This window comes from Necator americanus, chromosome V, assembly GCF_031761385.1.
Source record: "Necator americanus strain Aroian chromosome V, whole genome shotgun sequence".
Classification (NCBI taxonomy): domain Eukaryota; kingdom Metazoa; phylum Nematoda; class Chromadorea; order Rhabditida; family Ancylostomatidae; genus Necator; species Necator americanus.
In genome coordinates, this window is record NC_087375.1 from 32,128,842 (window position 1) to 32,148,097 (window position 19,256).

Below are 19,256 nucleotides of genomic sequence, written 5' to 3' on the forward strand. Positions count from 1 at the left end.
GTATCTTCCGGGCCATTTTTACGGCAATTACGAAGAAATGGACGGAATCACATCCCTCTCCATAATCTACGATCCCGTATACGAATACTCCACCTGAAATCCGTACCATCTCAGATTCGTCGGGTGATGCCTTTAAGTCGAAAATATAACATATGTGGTAGACTGAAAAGTAGCGCTTATGCTTCCTTATCGATGGAAAGGTTTGCTTGTGAGGCGTCATTTAGCCTACCTCTTCGTAAATCAAGGCTTTTGACTCCACTGTGCATTCACATATATGATAAAGTATCATTCACTACGGTGCGACGAGAAATATACAAAGAGTTAAGATTATTTGATCTTCTGGAAGAATGGAGCATTGCATGAAAGCACAATATCGCGCTAAGCGTAGGATTGCACAGAAGCAAGAGGTGATCTCACGTTTGGCCATTGCGTACATGATCACTCATCCCATACTCCAGCATAACCAGGATTTCTTGAGTAGATGAAAAAACACGCTATTTTCAGCTGTACTGCAGAGGATTTCCCTCAGCGTGAAAAGTGAAAGAAGAGAAAAACCACATATTATTACTATTCTCGATTATCTAACAGTTCAGTAGTTACAAATCTTTCCACTTAGAATATTGAAGATAAGACTACAGAAACATAAAGAGCATCAATAAAATAGTTGTCGGTTGAATGGTTGAGTACACGTCGGACAAAGCAAACACAAGAAAAGAATTTACATGCAATAATGTGCTGGAAATTTGTCAGAGGTGTCGAGCGTTCAAAGCTGAAGGTGAATCATATGTTACTTCTTTTTAAGCTGATCAAATCTTCTAGCCAACTCGTCGAAATCTAACTCTCCACCACCACCACTACCGCCGCCGCCGCCACTGTTACCAGGTCCTTCATTGAACGTGCTTGGAGGTTCGGGGAATGTCCATTCTAAAGAACGACAGATGTGTAGTATATTTATTCGTATGCAATATGGTTTACTTGATTCTTTCACTCCCTAATCATTACAAAAATAAGATGTATGTACTCAAAGTACAAGGATAAAGTTCAACTCTGATGACAATTGAAAATGCATGTAATTTTGACGCCAGTACCAAAATCGGAGAAACCAGATAGAGCTGTCTGGGTCGTTGCCATTGACCTGCAAGGTGATCGCTCTTTTTGAGCACCATGCAGTGCTTATTCGGGCCTCGATTTTTGTTCAATTCTTTAGCACCATGTGTCAAAATCGTGTCTATAGTAGGGTTAATACGACAGGAAACACGGTGGAGTTGCGTAAGCAGTTGCGCTCGAAGCAGTGCAGTGGAAAGTAACGATTAGGACCGAGTGAGGATCCCTGTTACCACTGTTCATTGCTGCAATTCGCGAGGGGCCCATCTCGATTCCAACCGCTTATGCAACTGCACTGTGCTTCATGTCGTTTTGAACCGACTATGTAGTCCTATCTTTGATATTAGTATGATAACTAAAAGGATTTCAAATGGTTCTCGAAAAAAAAGGACTTTGATGGTGAGCATTCTTAAGCCTTATCCCCCAGCTAGGAAGATATTTCACGATTGTGAATCGAAGTGTAAATTTTCTTCTTTGGAGACCAAAATGAGTAGGACCAACGGAAGAACACGGGTAAGATTGTAAGTCTTACCGGTTTGCACACATATGTGACCCAAACTGCACCCATGGTTCTCTTGTATCATAGAAGCTCTTGCAAGTACGATTGCAAGATTACAAGAACAGTTATAGACGAGTCAAAATGACATGAAGCTCGGTACTGTTGGGTAAGCGGCTAAATAAGAAGCGGCGCGGTAGAGCTACCGGCTGGAATCGAGATGGGACCACCTGAACTGCAGCGATGAGTTGTGATACCAGGGGTCCCACGTAGATTTTAACCGCCAGGTCACACCACACCGTTTCGAACTCAGCCGCTTGCATCGAACTGCATGTCGCTTTGTCCCGACTATATGAGCGGCACGACACCTTCCTAATAAAAATTACCAGGAGCGGGTTGGTTTTGATGCATTTAATGCCTAAAGAGATAGTTCGGTAGCTTCTTTACATAAACAACAAGAAAGTGTCAAGCGCAAGCTTTTAGAGGACAAGACTTCGGTTAGTGACATCTAGTTGCTAACTTCTTCAGTGCATTTTCAATGTGAGGAAAGTAAAACACCACAAAGTAGTACTATTCACATATATTACTTTCAAAAAACTTAATACTGTAATCACACTTGTATACTGTATACTGTGATTAATTTAAGAAGATCACTTCGAAATGCGTAATTATGACTGGCTTAATTATTGTGAAGATTATGGTTCAAATAAGGAAATGTAATGAGAGATACCGAAATACTTCAAATGTCTGACAATCATTTAGTGTTATCCTATTTGAAAGAAGGTGGGGCACTTGGCATTAAAGGAAGATTATCTAACGAGGAAGGCCTGTCTAAACAGTCTGACGTTTCATTCCTACTGCTCTCGACATGGAAATCAGCACCGAACACACCACCTTCAGCCTCATTCTGGTTCTTGATTGTTTGCGGTGGTGCGGATGGAAAACTGCTCGTAGCATGGGGTGGAACTATTGGCTTCTTGTCTTCGATCATTGAGTTCTGAAAATATGTCCTTTCCATCTCATCCAAAGTAAACGGCTTATCTCATTCTAAAGGGCTTGTAGTTCTTATGGGATCACGTTTTCCGTCAACCATCAAAGCCAATACTTGAGAAAGGAAACAATTTGGGATCTAACATACCATACTCAAGTTTTATCTACGTGTGAACGCAGTACACAACCTTAAATGGATGGTTTTTCAGGGCCCACACTTCAGCATGGAACATCTACTAGAAGCTTACTAACTCAATTAAGAATCGCTAAGCGTATTGTAGTCATTCCCGGACTTTTACTCATCCACAAAAGCTGCAAGCATTGACCGCGATGCAACTTTTTGGTGTCTTCTTTTAATACCTATACAGAGTCGGGTCAAAATTACATGAAGCACGGTGCAGTTGCGTAGGCGGTTGCGATTGAAGCAGCGATAGTTGGACCCAGGTGCTCCGGCCCCTTTACTTTTGAACGGTTGACGGAAGGACCGCCATCACTTTTGGATGGTAGGCGAAAGGATCGTCATCACTAGCGTTGTACCCCATAAAACTGGACCTCTTTCATCTAAGGAGGGTCCGGCTCTATCGCACATATGGGCGCGATGAAGACGGCGGTTGGAATCGAGATGGGGCCATTTCAAACAGTAGAGATGAGAGGTGCTAGTAAAGATACCCCAACGATCCTAACCGGTACGCTCCACCGCACCGCTTCGAGCGCGATCGCTTACGCAAGTGCACCATGCTTCATGTCGTTTTGACGTTATACGTGTCATCTTACACGAATAAATATCAGTTTTCTAGTGAATTTTTATATAAAGATGTGAAAAGATCCGAAGCGAGATTTTCTAACACAACCTGATCTATCCCCTATTTGCCTCAACTCCCCTCCCTCCAAAAATACATATAACTACTACATAAAGTGAGTATCGTGACTAGTCATTGGGGATATTTTCGAGCGAAAACTGAAGGACGCATATGGCTGTCTTCCAGCATCATATTTTTCGAAAAATCGTCAAAACTCACCCGCTGACTAAGAGCAGGATACGTTGGACCGTCATGTGCAGAATAAACGGGCAATCCGTCAGGTCCAATCTTTGGTAATTGAACCATTCCTGGGGTATAGTGAGGTCTGAAATTGCAAAAGATACATTAACACATGGTTCATGGAGTACGGTATGAAAGTAAGAACGCCGCAGTTACACAGTCTTTGGTCTCTTCCTTCTCTTCTCTTCCTTTTTATTTGATAGGTTAAGCTTAGTGTTATTTTTTCATCCAAGATAATCCTATGTTATATGGAAAAAACGCTGAGTTCAATTGTAGAGAAACATTCATATTTTTAACAGTTCAGTTCAAAGAAGCGCTAAGGCCACTTCTGCATTTAACTCCTTAACAAAATGACTGTGGTCGACCCCCATCACCAACGAAGTCAAGCTGCGAGTCTACCTATCCGCAATTCGCCCTATCATGATGTACGGATCGGAGACTTGGGCAGCACCATCAGCGGTTATGGAGAGGCTTGACTGCACGGAACAAGAGCTGCTTAAACGGTTACTTGGCTACTTTTGGCCTAGGGTATGTCAGAATGAAGATCTCTACGCAGAAATTGATGTGGTATACTGGCGGATGACACGTGGAAGACATCAACATCCTGCACCGCCATCGAAAGCGGCTAAAGTAAATCGTCTGCGCTTCTTTCGTCATGTATTAAGGAGACCGGCAGATCGCCGTATTCAACGAGTTCTGAGGGGTTTGCCGGGTTCAAGCTGGAAGAAGCCACCTGGCCGAAAACGGAAGTTCTGGACTGAGATGGTGAAAGAGGACCTGAGGACACTCGGCGTGGATAGGCAGTTCAGACGAGACGTAAGGTTTCGCAGAATATGGAATAAAGACGAATGGATTGATTCTGTGCAAGCTGTCGCAGAAGATCGAGAAGGTTGGGCAGAGCTGTCTTCAAGGACGGCACACCACGGCGAAGATGAGGGTAACCGCGTCAGGCGATGACATCAGCCCGCCGATTAAGTGAAGTAAGTCAAAAGTTCTATCTCTGTCCCCTTTAAAAGCAGCATAAAATTGACCATGCTAGGATCTCCCTACGGAAAGCTGATGTTAGTGGTGTAGATTACGAGTGTGAGCGCGTTCACGCACAATTTCTTCTAATCATAGGTGCGATAGGGAGGAACCAGACCCACTTAAGTGAACGGGGTTTAGCTCATGGGATACAGCTGAAGTGATGAGAATCTCTCCGACAATAGTTCGAAAGTGAAGGGCTCTTTTCGCCAACCTCCAAGAGTGAAGGGGTCAGAGTACCGGCTCCGACTATCGCATCTATGCTTCTAATGGTCGTGATAAATGCGGTAGTGAACGTTTTTCCTGTATCAATTTCGCTACGAAGTACCTTATAACGCCATCTCTGTACCCTCAGCAGCTTGCCTATTCATTGTTTTAATAGGCCACTGGAGAAGCCTCATTGATTGTTCCCCACTCAGTTACAGACGCGGCACCTGTGTAGAGGTGTCTTCGGGTACCTCGTGGGAAAATTCGCGTAGGGGAACCGTTTCCCACGTTCTACCAGAACGATAAAGGAATTAACATGAGCGTGCTCACGCTCGTAATCTACATCCCTAACCTTTTTTTTTCGCCGAAGAAATGCCAACATCCGTGGTATGCTGCCTTTAAGCACTTATCCTACTTTTGACTCACCACTTACTGCTTCTTAAAACTTCAGTCCGCAACCCTACAGGTGAGAACTGCTACATCTTTTGCAAAATTGTTGTTTATTACAGAACTGCTACATCTTTTGAAACATATAAGTCTACAAATTCTCCAATACTGTTGAAGCACTGCCTCAGCAGTTCTACAGAAGAACAACAACCAATACGTCTACCTCTCCACTTTTCGTGGTAGACACAAAAAATAAGTCTTTGAAATGAAAGCATATACACAGCTGATTGAATCTCAGAAAAAGTGATGGGTTATTAAAAGTAAGAAAAACGCCTTCAAAATAAAAAATACTCTAATCATACTCTCACTCACCCGACGTTTTGTGGAGGAGTGCTGTATTCTCCGTAACTGGGTGGTGCAATATTGGGAACCTCATAAATATGACTCCCTATAAATATGAAAGCATTACGAGAAATCGCATATTTTGGAACAATTGCTAACTCACCTCCGCTCCCTCCTCCGTTTTCACTTCCGGGACCAGGAGGTGGAGGAATGTTAGGCGGTGGAAAATGTCCAGGTGGTGGTCCCGAAGGCAGGTTCCAACCGTAGTTAACATTCTAGAAGTGCAAAGATAATTAAGTACAGTACAACATAAAGAAATTGGACGCACATCACTCGGCTGTGGTGGGATTTGGGGAACATTAGGTGGGGGCACAGGTGCTCCTTCGTTGAGGCCGGCAGCACCAGTTTGTTTGAAGTCAATCAACATTTTTTCTGCTTGGGCCACTTCGTCGTCTCTCATGACATCTGGATCAGGTGTGAATGGAACACCAGCGCTGGCAGCGATTTCGATCATGTACCTGTAGACAAACATATGACCATCGAACAATGCAACTTTTCAATTGAATTTCCTTCTGGGCTGCAACAGAAAACACAACATTTCAACGATTGCTATAAAAATCTGTACCACAGCTAATTTCTTCATCAAAAACAGTCCAATAAAAACTATCGAAATGAGAAAATCAGTTTTGTTAATAACTAAGCAAACGAAATAATACACATTCCAAAGAATGCTGAGGTGAACTGCAAGATCGCGATCTCCTAAAGTACTTTACTTTAAGTACCCCTACGAATCTGGGGTGGTGCGGGTTTCAGGTGGGTTATGCCTATACGGGGTCGTACCACCTCAGATTCGTGAGGTGAGATCTTTAAGTGCAGCGCACACCTCGTAGGAATTAGTACGGTTTCCACGCTGTTTTTTTTAAAGATGATTAGGGAAGAATGAGCGGTGCCGTGTTTCGGAGAGTATTCGTAAAAATTTCGTTTCTAAGTAAAGTCTAAGATTCATACAACGTAATGACTCATCACATTCACTACTCTTCAAGTCCGACGGGAAAAGATGGTAAAGATGGCTCGATGATTCATGAGGCGCTGCATAATTCTCAGTTTGCGATGAAGGCTCAGGAACTGCTTTAGAGTAGATGTCAAAGGATGATGCCAGCGTAAGAAATCATTTCAATACGATTGAAATAACTGTATGGTAAAGAAAAAATATTGCCGACTTTGAGAAAGTGGAGAAAAAAGAAAAATCTGGACTTAACTGAGAGAAAAAAAAACTAGAAGATCTTACCTCTCCACTAGGACTTTCGGTGGTGCGGATACGCTTAGCTTGCTGATAAGTTTGGGGGAAACCTTAGCAGGAAATTCCAACTGATTGGCACGAGCAGCTTCCGCGAAAGGTTTTCCATATTTAATGGTGAGTTGATCACTTATCGTCTAAACATCCACATTTGCTCGAGAAAGTAAGATCTTAAGCGATTGTTCAAACTAGCTTGAATACTTTTTTGACTTTTCGTCTACTCTTTTTGCCGGACGACAAAACTATGAAAAGTTTCTAAGTGAAACCTTGAATTCTGCTATGTCCGTTGCGATTCGTGGTGCAGCCCACATTATACTGATGACCGCTTCAGCAATTCCATCATCTAGCGTTCTAAAACAGTTTGAGAACCGAAATGTCATCGAAAATAAAATGAGAGAAGAAGAACTACCCTTACTTCATTTGTTCTATCAATCCAAATCTCGCTAGGAGAAGATCGCAGTACATTTCGAGTATCTCGAATGCTTCGACCAGATAGTCTTCACGTATAATGTGCTCCACTCTTATTCGCGCTCGATCAGCCTTATTATCTATAATTCTATCTGTTTAACTTTTCTAAAAGCAACGTAAAACATTAAAATATACACACAAGTGAAGACCATAATATTGCAGTAGAAGATAATCTTCCACTTATACTACCAACAAAACAAAAAACCGAAATTTACCAGCGGCACTCAAGAAAAATAGTGGGTTTTCAAAACAAAAGGTTTCAAATTCAGGAACACATCAAAGGCTGAGAAAGGCAAGGCCTTGGGAAAAACGAGGAATTTCTTCGTTAAATGTTAGGCTATGGACAAAAAAAAAGAAAAGGAAAGAAAGAGGAAAAAAACAGTTACCTGATATGTAGGCAGCAATTTCTGTACGAGCTTTCATAGCCATCTCTGTCTTCTTTTTTCCCATCAGCTTTAAACGATTTATTGCAAGACGAAGATTAGTTTTCAGTTTAGGATATTGAGCTCCCCAACTGATCGACATTTTTTTAGCTGAAAAAAAAACCAAGCCGTGCGGAAAATCTATGGACATGAACGTTTCAAAACGAATCGTTAGCAGGATCAGGGAGGAGAAAGTGAGGAAAACAGCTGAGTTAGCGACGAAAGCACAAGAACAATATAATGACTCAGATGTGATGAAATGCGCTCCAATGAGGACAACGCTCCGTGTGTGTGACGAAGCCTCTCTATGTCTACAACAAATCGCGATCCATTGGCTCTCTCTGCTCACTTCCAGTGTACTTTTCGTGAGTGCGTTGGCTTTTGTTACACTCGGGCATTAATCGCTTCCAAGCTGCGATGATCCTGAAGGAAATGACCAACCAAAACCTCTGAGTTCAAGTTCTCTTGAACTCAGAGATTTTGGTTGGTCTTGAATTCTGGCGGTGGGGACATTCTGAGTGCACTCATTCAGGACATTCTAGAGATAAATAAGTGGAGAATTTTTAGGGAGCCCTGCTTGGAACTTTTAACTCATCTCTCGAACAAACGAACATAAAACGACAACAATTTGTTGTGTCACGTAAAGGTTTGAGAGACAGACTAGCGTTGGGTCCTGAGAAGTCAATGATCTCCCCGATCAATTCTCGATAAACATTGGCTGTTTTAGTGGCTGTACTGTCCATTGAAATATTTCTCTCGTTGTAAGAAGAAATAAAATTGTCGAAAAGATGGGAATGAACTTATGGGAGAACCTAACAAAGAGACTAATTTCAGTACCCCGCTGAAATGATCGATCAAGAGCATGGCTAGTGATATCAGCTGGTCATTCCAAAGCAATTCAGGCCAACGAAGATTGAATTTTTCTTTTTCCGCAGCGTACAAGTGTTTTAGTTGAAGCTCGGTACAGTTGCATAGGCGGCTGCGCCCGAAGCGGTGCTGTGGAGGTAGGATCGAGGCGGGACAGTCGCTTGCGCTTCACTCGACCTGCTGCGACGAGTGGACCCAGTGAGGGTCCCGACTCGATTCTAACCGCTTTCTCTAACGCGCCGTTTCGAACGCAGTCGCTTGTGCAACTGCGCAGAGTTCCTGTTCATTTTGACCTACCAGAAGTGATGACATTTGGTCGTACAGGAAAGATGGGAAGCTACACAGAGAAGTACAAGTTGTAATAGATAATTCCGCAGTAGCCTTTTTTTCCCTTCGGTTAGCAGTTCCTTTTCTAATAAACATTGAAATTCTTCCTGGGAATATTACTGTATTGTCTTCAATGTTGGAAGAGTTTGTCTGAAGACAGCTCCATGGAACAGTACGAGGGTGAACTGTGAACAGCGGGACAAGTAATGTGATAACAATAATGGAGGATAGTCAGTAATTACTACGACAAGATTACCAAACTCATCCGACAGATCGGACTATCATCAGGAATTGAAACTCCTTAATAGTGATCTACTCCACATGTGACAATTTGTAGCGTAGTGAGAGCAAATTTCAGACCCCTTATTTGCTCTGTAATTTGTCTTTGGTGTTTGTGTAGTTCATGACACATCGCAGTGAATTATTTCTTTTTTTTTCTCGGAAGAAAAACATCAACATGACAACAACGGGATGGATAACAATAAGGAAAGAAATATACGTATGATACATAAATACACAACGGCGACCGACAAAAATTCCCTTAATTACTAGTCTTCCTTTAAAACCATCTCTCTTATATCTTTCTGTTCGTGAAATGCAAAACCGTTCGCCGAGTCCGCAAGTCGCAACACTTTAGCCATATCTTCTTTCTTCTGGACATTCAATGGGACAAAACTAACAAGGTCGAAACTTGTCACAACATCACAAATCGCCGCATTCATGCCATGGTAACGTTCCAAACCAGGAACATCCTGAAATGTTAGGATATCATGCTAATGAGAAACCACCAGAGCTATCATTTTGTACATACGTTCAACAGTTCGAGCAATCGATTAACATCTGGTAAATGTGTGAAGTAGTCTAGACTGAAGGAGGCGTCTTCATCGAAGAGATCAACTTTGGAAAGCACATTTACTTGGGGCATTTCCATTGTTACCATCGTAGCTGGAAAAAAGACTTTTTTTTATTCATTTACATAAGTAAATAAGACTAAATATGAAGTGGAGAAACCCCTGAGGCGATCAGCACCATTTGCTCTTCACTTACACTTCTTAAACTGAAATATCATCGTAGTAACAGTTCGCGTACAAGTTTCAGTAAAAATTTCTTTATAAGATGGTGTCAAAACTCAGAGCTGTATTTTTTTTTGCAAAAAATGCAAAAAAAGCGCAGGAAATGTCGATGCTTCACACCCCGAATGTTACTACTGAACATTATTTCCAATGCCAGTCGCTTATAAATGAGATCTGTTGGATAGTGACTGGGTCCTTTCATTGGAGAACGCCACAAGTCAATAAACCCTTGAGTACTAGGATTTGAGGAGTTCGGAAGAGACCGACTTGACATCAGCGACAATTTATTGAAGTGGAACGGAAAGAAAGAGAACTATCGCGGTCAACATTTTAAGTAATCCTGTAAAGAGTTGGAAGCAACTGCATCAGAAGTGTGCAATTTTGACTTCAGTGAGTTTTCACAGTTCTACTTCTTTTTCTTTCAAATTTTTTTTTTCAGAGTTGTAGGTCTGCAGTACTCCACAGTATCCTTCCGTACCAGGTTTCATTGCACCACTAATGATCATTACCTCATACACCGCAACTACCCAAAGTTAAACCTGAGTATTTCCTTTCTAAATAACAAGCAAAGAAGAACTCATCATTCTTAATGTTCCTTGAAAAGTTGCCCTAATCCGTGATGCTGAAAGACTACAAAGTGCGAAGACAGCAAAACGTTGAAGCATTGGTAGTTGAGCGCTATTAGGGAAAAAGAGCTGATCCATTTAGACTCACGCTCATACATGTGGTAGTAGGATCCCTCCACTTTTGGACGGTTGGTGAAAGGACCCCTTTCACTTTTGGACGGTTGACGAAGGGAACGTCATCACTTGAGCTGCACCCCATGAACTACATCCCCTTCACCTGAGGAGGGTCCAACTCCTCGGTATCGCACCTGTCCTCACGTCTCAAATTTTGGAAGTGTGAAGGTTCGGTCCAAAGGATGTATTCGATAAAATATTTTGTCAAAAGATCCAAATCAAGCAATGGCTTACCTAGAGTTGACATAACCACTGAAATAAATTTGGCAGCATCCGCACAGTAAAGCGAGTCGACTAGATGTACTGCGCAAAGACGAACGCCGTCACGCTCCAGATCATGGATCAACTGCGAAAAAAAGAAGTATACCAAGACATTCTGTGAAGTTCAAAAGTGAATCCTATTACTAGTTAATACCTTCCACAATTCGCCTTCGCTTTTATAGAGCTCAAGTTGTCCCGGACAATCGATAATAAGATATTTATCTTTGTTGTGCAGAATCTTTTGCAACAGCCACGTTCTATTCCTACACAACGTATCGATACAATATCTTAAAGCACCATTTGGACCGAGACCTAAAGAGGGAAGGAGTCAAATAGATTTGAAAAGGAAAGAATACAGCACGGATAAGCGACGACGTTTATGGTCAACTTATTTCGTCAAAAGTTTAAGAAAGTTTAATTTCTTCGAGAAAAATCACAACCAGTATTTACTCCAGGGTTGTGATCAGAGCCAATCTGCTTCACAAAGGTACTATAACATATAGATCCACGAAGATCTTTTGAAAGAAGTAAACCACATTTGGCACTCGCAGCGCGCAACCACTCAGTAGAGTAAATAAACATACCTAGTCTATCCATAACGTCCTCCACTGTAATCATCTCCTTTATGTCACAGTCCACCTGATACAGAACAGAATCATTTGCTGGATCTAGATTTATGGTTACGAATGGGCGGTTAATTTGTTCGAAAATATCCGCAAGCCCGGCACAAAATGTCGATTTCCCCGCACCCGGAGCTCCAATAACGAGAACCCCATACATTCTGGAAAAGAGCAAAAATTATGTAATCTATAGAATACCAATGGGAGGTGGCAATAAATCCTCATCTCTAATGTTGATTTCGAAAAAAAAATCGCGTCTTCCAAGGAAATAACTGCAGCCTTCGCGCGCGATTCACAGCGACCGGCGAACAGCCGTCGCTGAACCGCTTTGTGGATGCTACAAGCCGTCTTTAAAGGTTAGAGGTAGAAATTTCGCGGACTGATTCAACTTAGTCGATCCTAGCAAACTTTATGCAACAAGAGCCGGTTAGAATGCTCCTTCGCTTTGTCTCATGCGCTCGGAACAGAAAACCCACCGGCGAAACTGCTGACCCAGTGATGAACCATGGTTCGCCGGTATCTCGCTGATATATAGTAGGGTCAAAATGACCTGAAGCACAGGGCAGTTGCGGAAGCGGTTGCGCTGGGAGCGGTGCAGTGGAGCGTAGCGGTTAGAATCTAGATGGGACCCTTCCTTGCTGTAGTTTGCGATGGTCCCTTCTCGACTACAACCCCTTTCTCCGCCGGTTAGAACGCAGCCGCTTACGCACCTACACTTCATCCATCCGTACCTGATCACCAAACTTCAATCTCACTGCCACACCAACTGGTCATTTATACTCTTGCTTCTCTTGATTATACTTTGGTTTAAACTTGTAGAATCGATTTGACAAATTGGAACCACTTCATGGATACCATCAAATCACTTCTATGATTTCAACCGCTTAGGCGGGACGCTAATGAAAGCAACATTTTGAGTCTCAAACCAAAGTTCCATATATCTACCCTTTTTTTGTGCAACATATGACATGACTTATATTCCACCATAAGTTTTCCCGTCTCTACAAGGTTGGATGGTAATAGATTGCCGAAATGTTACTCTAAACTATAGCAGGTGCAATACTTTTGAAAAGAAATCGATTGCTGCTGCGAATCACCTGAATTACTACATATTAAGAACAGAACTCGAGGTCCAGTTAGTATTTTTTTTTGTTTCTAGAACAATTTCGGTCTAAACCTCACAGTTGGACCGAGACTATGTTCTACAATTTTTACTTCGTGTGACATACGGAAGATTTTCTCCTTTATTTTCTTAGCCTAGTCAGAATCTTAACAGTATCTGAGATATCTGGACGGATAAAAGATCCGGACTGAAGAACACAAAACCTAACAAAACCAGTGTATGAAATTGTGCATATAAAATGGTTATAGTAATACACAGCCACCGACGTACATTTCAAATAAGATGAATTTTCTTTTCGTGTTCATCTAAAACTGAAAGAAATGGACTATAAACGGAATCACAAGATAGAATCACAACAGTGGGGAGATACCCAAACAAGTTCAAAAATCCAAAGAAAAGAGCATGACAAGAAGGGAAAATGTAGTAAGCTATCAAATAAGTTACATCGGCAACTAAATATTTAAGAGTTTGTATAAATATTATTTAACAATCAGTCACATCTGTTAACAACAACAGTTACATGTGGTAAACAAGAAACAATAATAAATAACCTAGCCAGCTTCAACCCCCGAAAAGTACAATGGAAGAAAACCAGTAAAGAATAATATTAAAAAAAAGAGATGAAACCTAATAAGTTCCAACTTAGCGTCTATCTAGTGCTGCAGTGATCCCACCCATGATATTCACTCTTCGACCATCGTATTTTTTTGAGATTTCCTCCTCGAGCTGAACAATTGAATTTCATAAATAAGACTTCGAAAGCATGCAATAGAATAAAAGAAGATGAAGGTTTTCACAATGGAAATTACTCTCTAAAGAACTTCTGTGTAAGCGAAACCACCAACCACAATTCTCTACGTTACATACATTTCCAAAAGAACTGATTACACCTTTCTTACCTGCTTTTGAAGCTGCTTCGTAGATTTAACAACCAACTGCAATTCTTGGGCAGCCTTCGCAATCTGCTCTTGGGATTCCTTTTGCTTCTCGACCATCAATGCAGCCATTCTTCAACAAAAGAACTTTCTTACGACAACGAGAAGAGAATCTTAATCGAAATTAAGAGAAAATGAACAACCGGACTTACCCTTGGTAACGACCTTCTAAGCCCTTTTTAGCTTCGATTTCATCGACAAGTTTCTCGACGTACCTGAAATAACGGTAGAATCCTCTTACTTGTGCGGGTCCTGTGAAAATGAGAAAGGTAATCACGAAACAAATGCACCCAAAAGAAACTTACTGTGGTGAAGATCTTATACGGAACAGGTGCTTCTTTTGTTGGTCCGATAGCTGATCAAGAATAGATTTTAGCTTACTGATCCATTCTGCCAGCCGGGCAGGTGATACCTTAAGCGGAATATAAGAAGCTCCATCAGAAGGATCTTACATACAATAACTTGTCTCAAACAATAGGTTTAAATGAATAGTTATTAAATTTAGAAGCATGAATGTAGCAAGCTATCGAACCTTGCTAATTTCCGAAGGTCTTTTTTCGAATCCACAAATGAAGAGATCCGAAGACGTCTCTCTTTCCTCATCTTCTTTTCGCATTGTGAGAAAGTTAAGCAGCTGAAATAGTTCTTTGAGGACAATAATATGGGTAGGTGATGACGATGGTAGTTAGAAGTGCCAACTCTACTCCTAAACTACGATGAGAACAAAATCAGTTCGTTTATATGCTCTGGTTCGTATGTCAATCATTTCAATCAAACCGAGTACGACAGAAAATACTCCACTTATAGCTGGAGTCGAATGTGAATTCGATAAATAAAACTTGAATGGAATTAAATAGTTGGAAACAACTATATTGAAAACAATATTCAGGAAAAAAAATATAAAGAGGCCATACACATATCTCAAATTGATTAAGAGAAATTTAAGGAACTAGTTCGATTTTCAGACGAGATCGGCGGAGCCGCTCCAAGAAACAGCATATTGAAAACAGCTAGCAACAAAATGTTGTAACCGTAACGAAAAAAAAAACGAGAAACTGGCTTCCAACAAAGATGATTTACTTCATTAAGTTCGGTCTTGATTACGTTTTGAGTATATGGATTCTCCACGACACAAAGAGCATCTTCACCTCTGGCAACAGATTCTCCAACAGCACCTAAACACAGGCAGGATAATGCAACAAATTACTCGTAGCAGAGAAAAACGGAAAGTAGTAGAGAGAAACAATAAATAATGTATAACTCTGCACAACTGACCGCTTGTATCTGCTACAACATCGATGAGATCATCAGCTGCGGAGGATTCTACACCTCCGTCGTCCCCAAAGTCGATTGCATCGTCTCCGAAATCGATTTCTTCACATTCTGTCGTCTTCTTGAATTAAGAAAAAAACAACAGTGAGTTCCCATTATTCAAGTCACAAAGAAAAAAAAACATGGAAATTTCCTTCAAAACGTTAATTTCTTTGCAAAGGACTGTTACTCTGTCAGCCCATAACAAAAAGTTGACGGACTTTGAGACTCAAAATTCAAAACTTTGCAGATTTTCGGAAGCGAACACTTTTCTTTGGAAATCGTGAACACCGCTCAAATGTGCAAAGCATTCTCTGTTAGCCCATACTACAAAAGTTTTGAAGAAATTGTTTAATCACCTACCAAGATGATATAAAACGTTATTAAAGCGCTAAGAATATCATTAGGTACCTCATCTTCCTTCAACAACAATTCAAACGACGGTGGCTCTATGCTAAGGGGAGGAGTACCATACTTGAATTCGAATGCTGTGAGCCCCGATCCTTTCTCAATTAGAAGAGAGAGAAGTGGTAGAATCTCTGTAGAAAGATTCTTATTCCTAAAAATACAGATTTTGCTTACAGCGCAGTATAAAACAGAATTAAATTCTGACTAACTGATGAATGTAGCGCCGAAATTGAATGTAATATTCAAGTGGATCCTTTAAATTCATAATGATATCATTCGTGATCTTCGCAAAGAAAGAAGGCAGATCAGCAGCCAGAGCCAAGAGCTCAGCCCGAAGAGCATGACCCTTAAAAGTCTTTTCGTTATTTGCCATATTCAATACAAAAAAGTTGTAATCTTACTTGAATTCCGATGCGGTGTAACTCTTTCTCGTAAAGTTTTCGCCCATCGTCCGCCTGCTTGTGGTAATCTTTCTCCTTCTTTGCACATTCCTAAACTTGTTAACTTACTTTTGCTAGTTAACACATGCCGATCGGCACGAAACAGATTAGAGAAATGATGTAGATATGTGATTTCACAATGACACATACTCACAGTTGGGACATTGCACTAAAACCAATGCCTAAAGCAGTGGTTAACCCTTTCCTGTAGCGGCTGCCACCAAACAAAGGAGTAATCCACTACTGTCAACAACCTTTGCCAATCTAGTTGATTCATAATCTTCAATTATTCAAATAAACATGGCCGCCGAGTAGAAATTGCAGACAAACATACACAGGTCTTAAACAAGGATGTATCACGGAGGTCGTATCACAAGGGAATGGATCATAAACACAGATTTTCTATGGTCACCCGGGAATTTTTTGTCTTCTGTGTTTAAAGCAATCGTAGACTTCTTTCTTTTTCAAAGTGCAAGTGCTTTTTCTACAAGAGTGTTAACTTTCGGGATGTGTTTTTGATGTAATCTCAGCGCATGGAAGGTGAAATATCATCGAAAACTATTCCTCCTCCCAAAAAAAGAGATAAAAATCTATCCTTTGGTGTGTTTTCAAGATCTGGCGGAAACATAGCTAGGATCAATAGCCTATGTGCGGTCCTCCGCAACAGTTTAAAAATAAATCAGAAATAAATGCGGCTGAGAAGGGCAAGGGATAGAATGTGACGCTTGGAACATGCTAACAGTATGCGAAAACAGATTCAGGAACGAATATTTCTAAAGAAATGCACTAAACTACTATTTATGTACATACCGCCAATGTTTGTTCTGCTTTGGTAATTTGTTTCTTTAGTCCAGGTATCTCATATAGAACGAGACGTTGGAAAATCTATAATGCATTGATCTCAAGCAGGAAATACAAAACAAAAAGATTTAAGTTTAAGATTTCACCTGCGCTGATTCTGCAAGGTATATATTGTTTTTTCTATACAAAGAGTCAATTTCCTGAAAAAGTTTGGCGAGTTAAATGTATCTAACGCATTCAATTACATGTGATTGTACAAAGAACTATTATAGCAAATTTCACAATACAAGAAAAATATTCCAACATTACCTGCCAATCCTTCATCCTTTGCGAAGAATAGTACCCCAAAAAATTCTTTGTTCCTTTTTCAGTTTCACGCAAAATCTCGATTATTTGCTGACAGTGGAAATAGTTCAAATCTAAAACACTCGACTATGAAACAACTGTAACCAGTGTAACATGTGGATTGTGTCACATTAAAGTAAATATATCCGACAACAAATTTATAAACAAACGTACAGCTTCCTTGAAGAAGTTGCATTACTTCATCGGATTCTGGCATATCAAGCATAGCATGCTTGATCTTCTCGCGAATCACAAGCACATTTTTCTGCCAGTCTTTTTGACAGTGACGCCGACTAATAAGCCAGTCTGAAACACTTCTTATCAAATGTTATCTTATGTTTCAAAAAAAGTTATAATCAGTGCTGCCACTCAATAAAAGGATTTTAACTGATTTACACCGTACAGTGTCCTTCATAAGAAAATGAAAAAGGGTCTGCAACCTACTTTACTAGCTTTCAAGAGGCCTATTTGAAGTTAATGCAAGAAGATCATAGTCGGGTCAAAATCACCTAAAGCCTGGTGCAATTGCGTACGTGGCAGCACTGGAGGTCACGGCGAAGCTAACGTCTGCGATCAAGGCGGGACCGTCACTAACCGGATTCGGACCAGAAATATGAGTAGAGTTATTGGAGTCTCCACCACAATCACAGCAGTTCGCTCCATCGTGCCGCATGGGGCGCACCGACAATACGTAGAGTTATCACAGAGATAACCTCGAACTTTCGAATAGAGGGATAAATAGAAATGGAGGATGGCACGACTTTTATAACGTATGAAAATCATAGCAACCCCCATTCCTTTATGCTCACAGTACTTTACAGATCCGGAATCGTCCAAAAAACGATTCTCAAACACAGCAGCGATAGTATTATTATTACACATCTTTCATGGTAAAATTTTCGTGACTTAATAAGCTGTGCTAGCTATAAATAATCCACAAAGAAGGTACTGATGGTCAAAGATAAAAGAAGGTGAACGAAAAGCTTTTGAAACTGAAACTTTCGTGGAATACGATAATTTCTGAATATACTATGCTGTTGTTCGCGAATCGTAGAAACGTACCTAGGAGTTTGCCACTATGAATGTCTATCGGCAAATCCTGGACGTTAGCCATATATTCCTGCAAGACTTTGTGAAGCACTTTAAAAACCCAAGAGAAATAAGTGCACAAGAAATTGCATGAGTGGTCGAGGTGGGAGAAATATGCTCCATAAAGGCCGTGTCACCGATTCTGAGGAAAATCATAAATGAAGAAATACAGAAACTAGAGAAACCATGATTAAACCACCAAAAGTAACCGTAGCCACTACTGGATGGTTTCCAACCGGGCTGGGCGCAAGAATATCGCACATCTTTCTTGCTACAGTAACCCTGGCAAGAGAATAAATCATTCCTGTTTTGTTGCATTGTGTGTATATATGTAAATATTGTATTTACATGGCTTTTTCTAATACCACTATCTCCTGAGACAGACATGGCGCTCCGTAAAAGCATTGACCGAAACGGTATCGTAAGGTGATGGTCCGGATTCTTCCTCAAACCTAGACAGAATGACTGGAAACAAATTTATCTGTGTAATGCCATTTCTATCCACGAGCAGCAGAGATAGAAGAGTTATTGCTTGCTAGTCTCCATCTCATCATTTTCACTATCGACAAGTATTTTAGTGTTTGAATACAAATTCTTTCCCGCATCTTAATGGGCTTAAGTTTTTCGAGAGTAGATTAAAAACCTCTAAAAAGTGACATATTAACCCGGGAAAAATGCATTTGGGGAAGGGGGGAACATTCGGGGGTCCTAATTTCTAGACTTACTTTTTTCTCTTATTAACTTCAGCTTACATCTCATAGGTCCTCTAAGACTAATGCTTAGGTCTTAGGTCTCCGACTTAGTTATTTACTTCCAGAAATAACTCCGCCACTGAGTGTCCACCTTCCTCCCCCCAGCTACATTTTACCCTGTTCAGCCTGTAACAGGTGTACTTAATGACTATCTTCAAGGAAAAATGATAAATTATGTACTGTGTCCGTATTTTCCGTATTCTTCAAACAGCTATTAGTTTTCCAGAAATTTCTTAAAATATTCATATGAATTAATGTTTGCATGTGAGTAGTAGTCGGTATGTGATGTTCAGTTTCCAATTCAGGAAATTGCATTGCGCGCCGTCTTTTCGAATAGTCGAAAATTCAAATAGTTGGGTTTTACTGGACCTTTTACATTTTTAATTGT

At 40.7% G+C, this 19,256-nt stretch overlaps 4 protein-coding genes across 5 annotated transcripts; 1 reads left to right on the forward strand and 3 right to left on the reverse strand.

The window, feature by feature from the left end:
• Positions 1–787: 787 nt before the first annotated feature.
• Positions 788–7,879, reverse strand: RB195_015859 (uncharacterized protein; the record flags this gene model as incomplete). 2 transcript variants are annotated; one of them, XM_064206773.1, is made up of 10 exons in its annotated part: positions 788–924; positions 2,492–2,597; positions 3,610–3,715; positions 5,620–5,695; positions 5,753–5,864; positions 5,918–6,107; positions 6,878–7,023; positions 7,153–7,237; positions 7,302–7,434; positions 7,741–7,879. In XM_064206773.1, the coding sequence occupies 10 exons, from the start codon at positions 7,877–7,879 to the stop codon at positions 788–790; spliced, it is 1,230 nt and encodes a 409-aa protein (XP_064062654.1). The 2 variants fall into 2 exon arrangements, with proteins under 2 accessions (XP_064062654.1, XP_064062655.1); XM_064206774.1 differs by having other exon boundaries at positions 2,495–2,597; positions 7,741–7,783.
• Positions 7,880–7,925: 46 nt separating this feature from the next.
• On the forward strand, positions 7,926–8,487 carry RB195_015860 (uncharacterized protein; the record flags this gene model as incomplete). The annotated part of the gene is made up of 2 exons (XM_013438166.2): positions 7,926–8,141; positions 8,344–8,487. 2 exons carry the CDS (start codon positions 7,926–7,928, stop codon positions 8,485–8,487), a joined length of 360 nt encoding a protein of 119 aa, XP_013293620.2.
• A 1,031-nt stretch (positions 8,488–9,518) lies between these two features.
• RB195_015861 (uncharacterized protein) lies at positions 9,519–11,824 on the reverse strand (the record flags this gene model as incomplete). The annotated part of the gene is made up of 5 exons (XM_064206775.1): positions 9,519–9,722; positions 9,782–9,915; positions 11,018–11,129; positions 11,199–11,356; positions 11,629–11,824. 5 exons carry the CDS (start codon positions 11,822–11,824, stop codon positions 9,519–9,521), a joined length of 804 nt encoding a protein of 267 aa, XP_064062656.1.
• A 1,605-nt stretch (positions 11,825–13,429) lies between these two features.
• Positions 13,430–18,141, reverse strand: RB195_015862 (uncharacterized protein; the record flags this gene model as incomplete). Its single annotated transcript, XM_064206776.1, has 15 exons — positions 13,430–13,513; positions 13,687–13,795; positions 13,875–13,937; positions 14,028–14,134; positions 14,255–14,356; positions 14,803–14,897; positions 14,998–15,115; positions 15,445–15,592; positions 15,651–15,787; positions 15,843–15,932; positions 16,692–16,766; positions 16,829–16,882; positions 16,992–17,101; positions 17,202–17,333; positions 18,090–18,141. 15 exons carry the CDS (start codon positions 18,139–18,141, stop codon positions 13,430–13,432), a joined length of 1,476 nt encoding a protein of 491 aa, XP_064062657.1.
• Between the last annotated feature and the right edge of the window lie 1,115 nt (positions 18,142–19,256).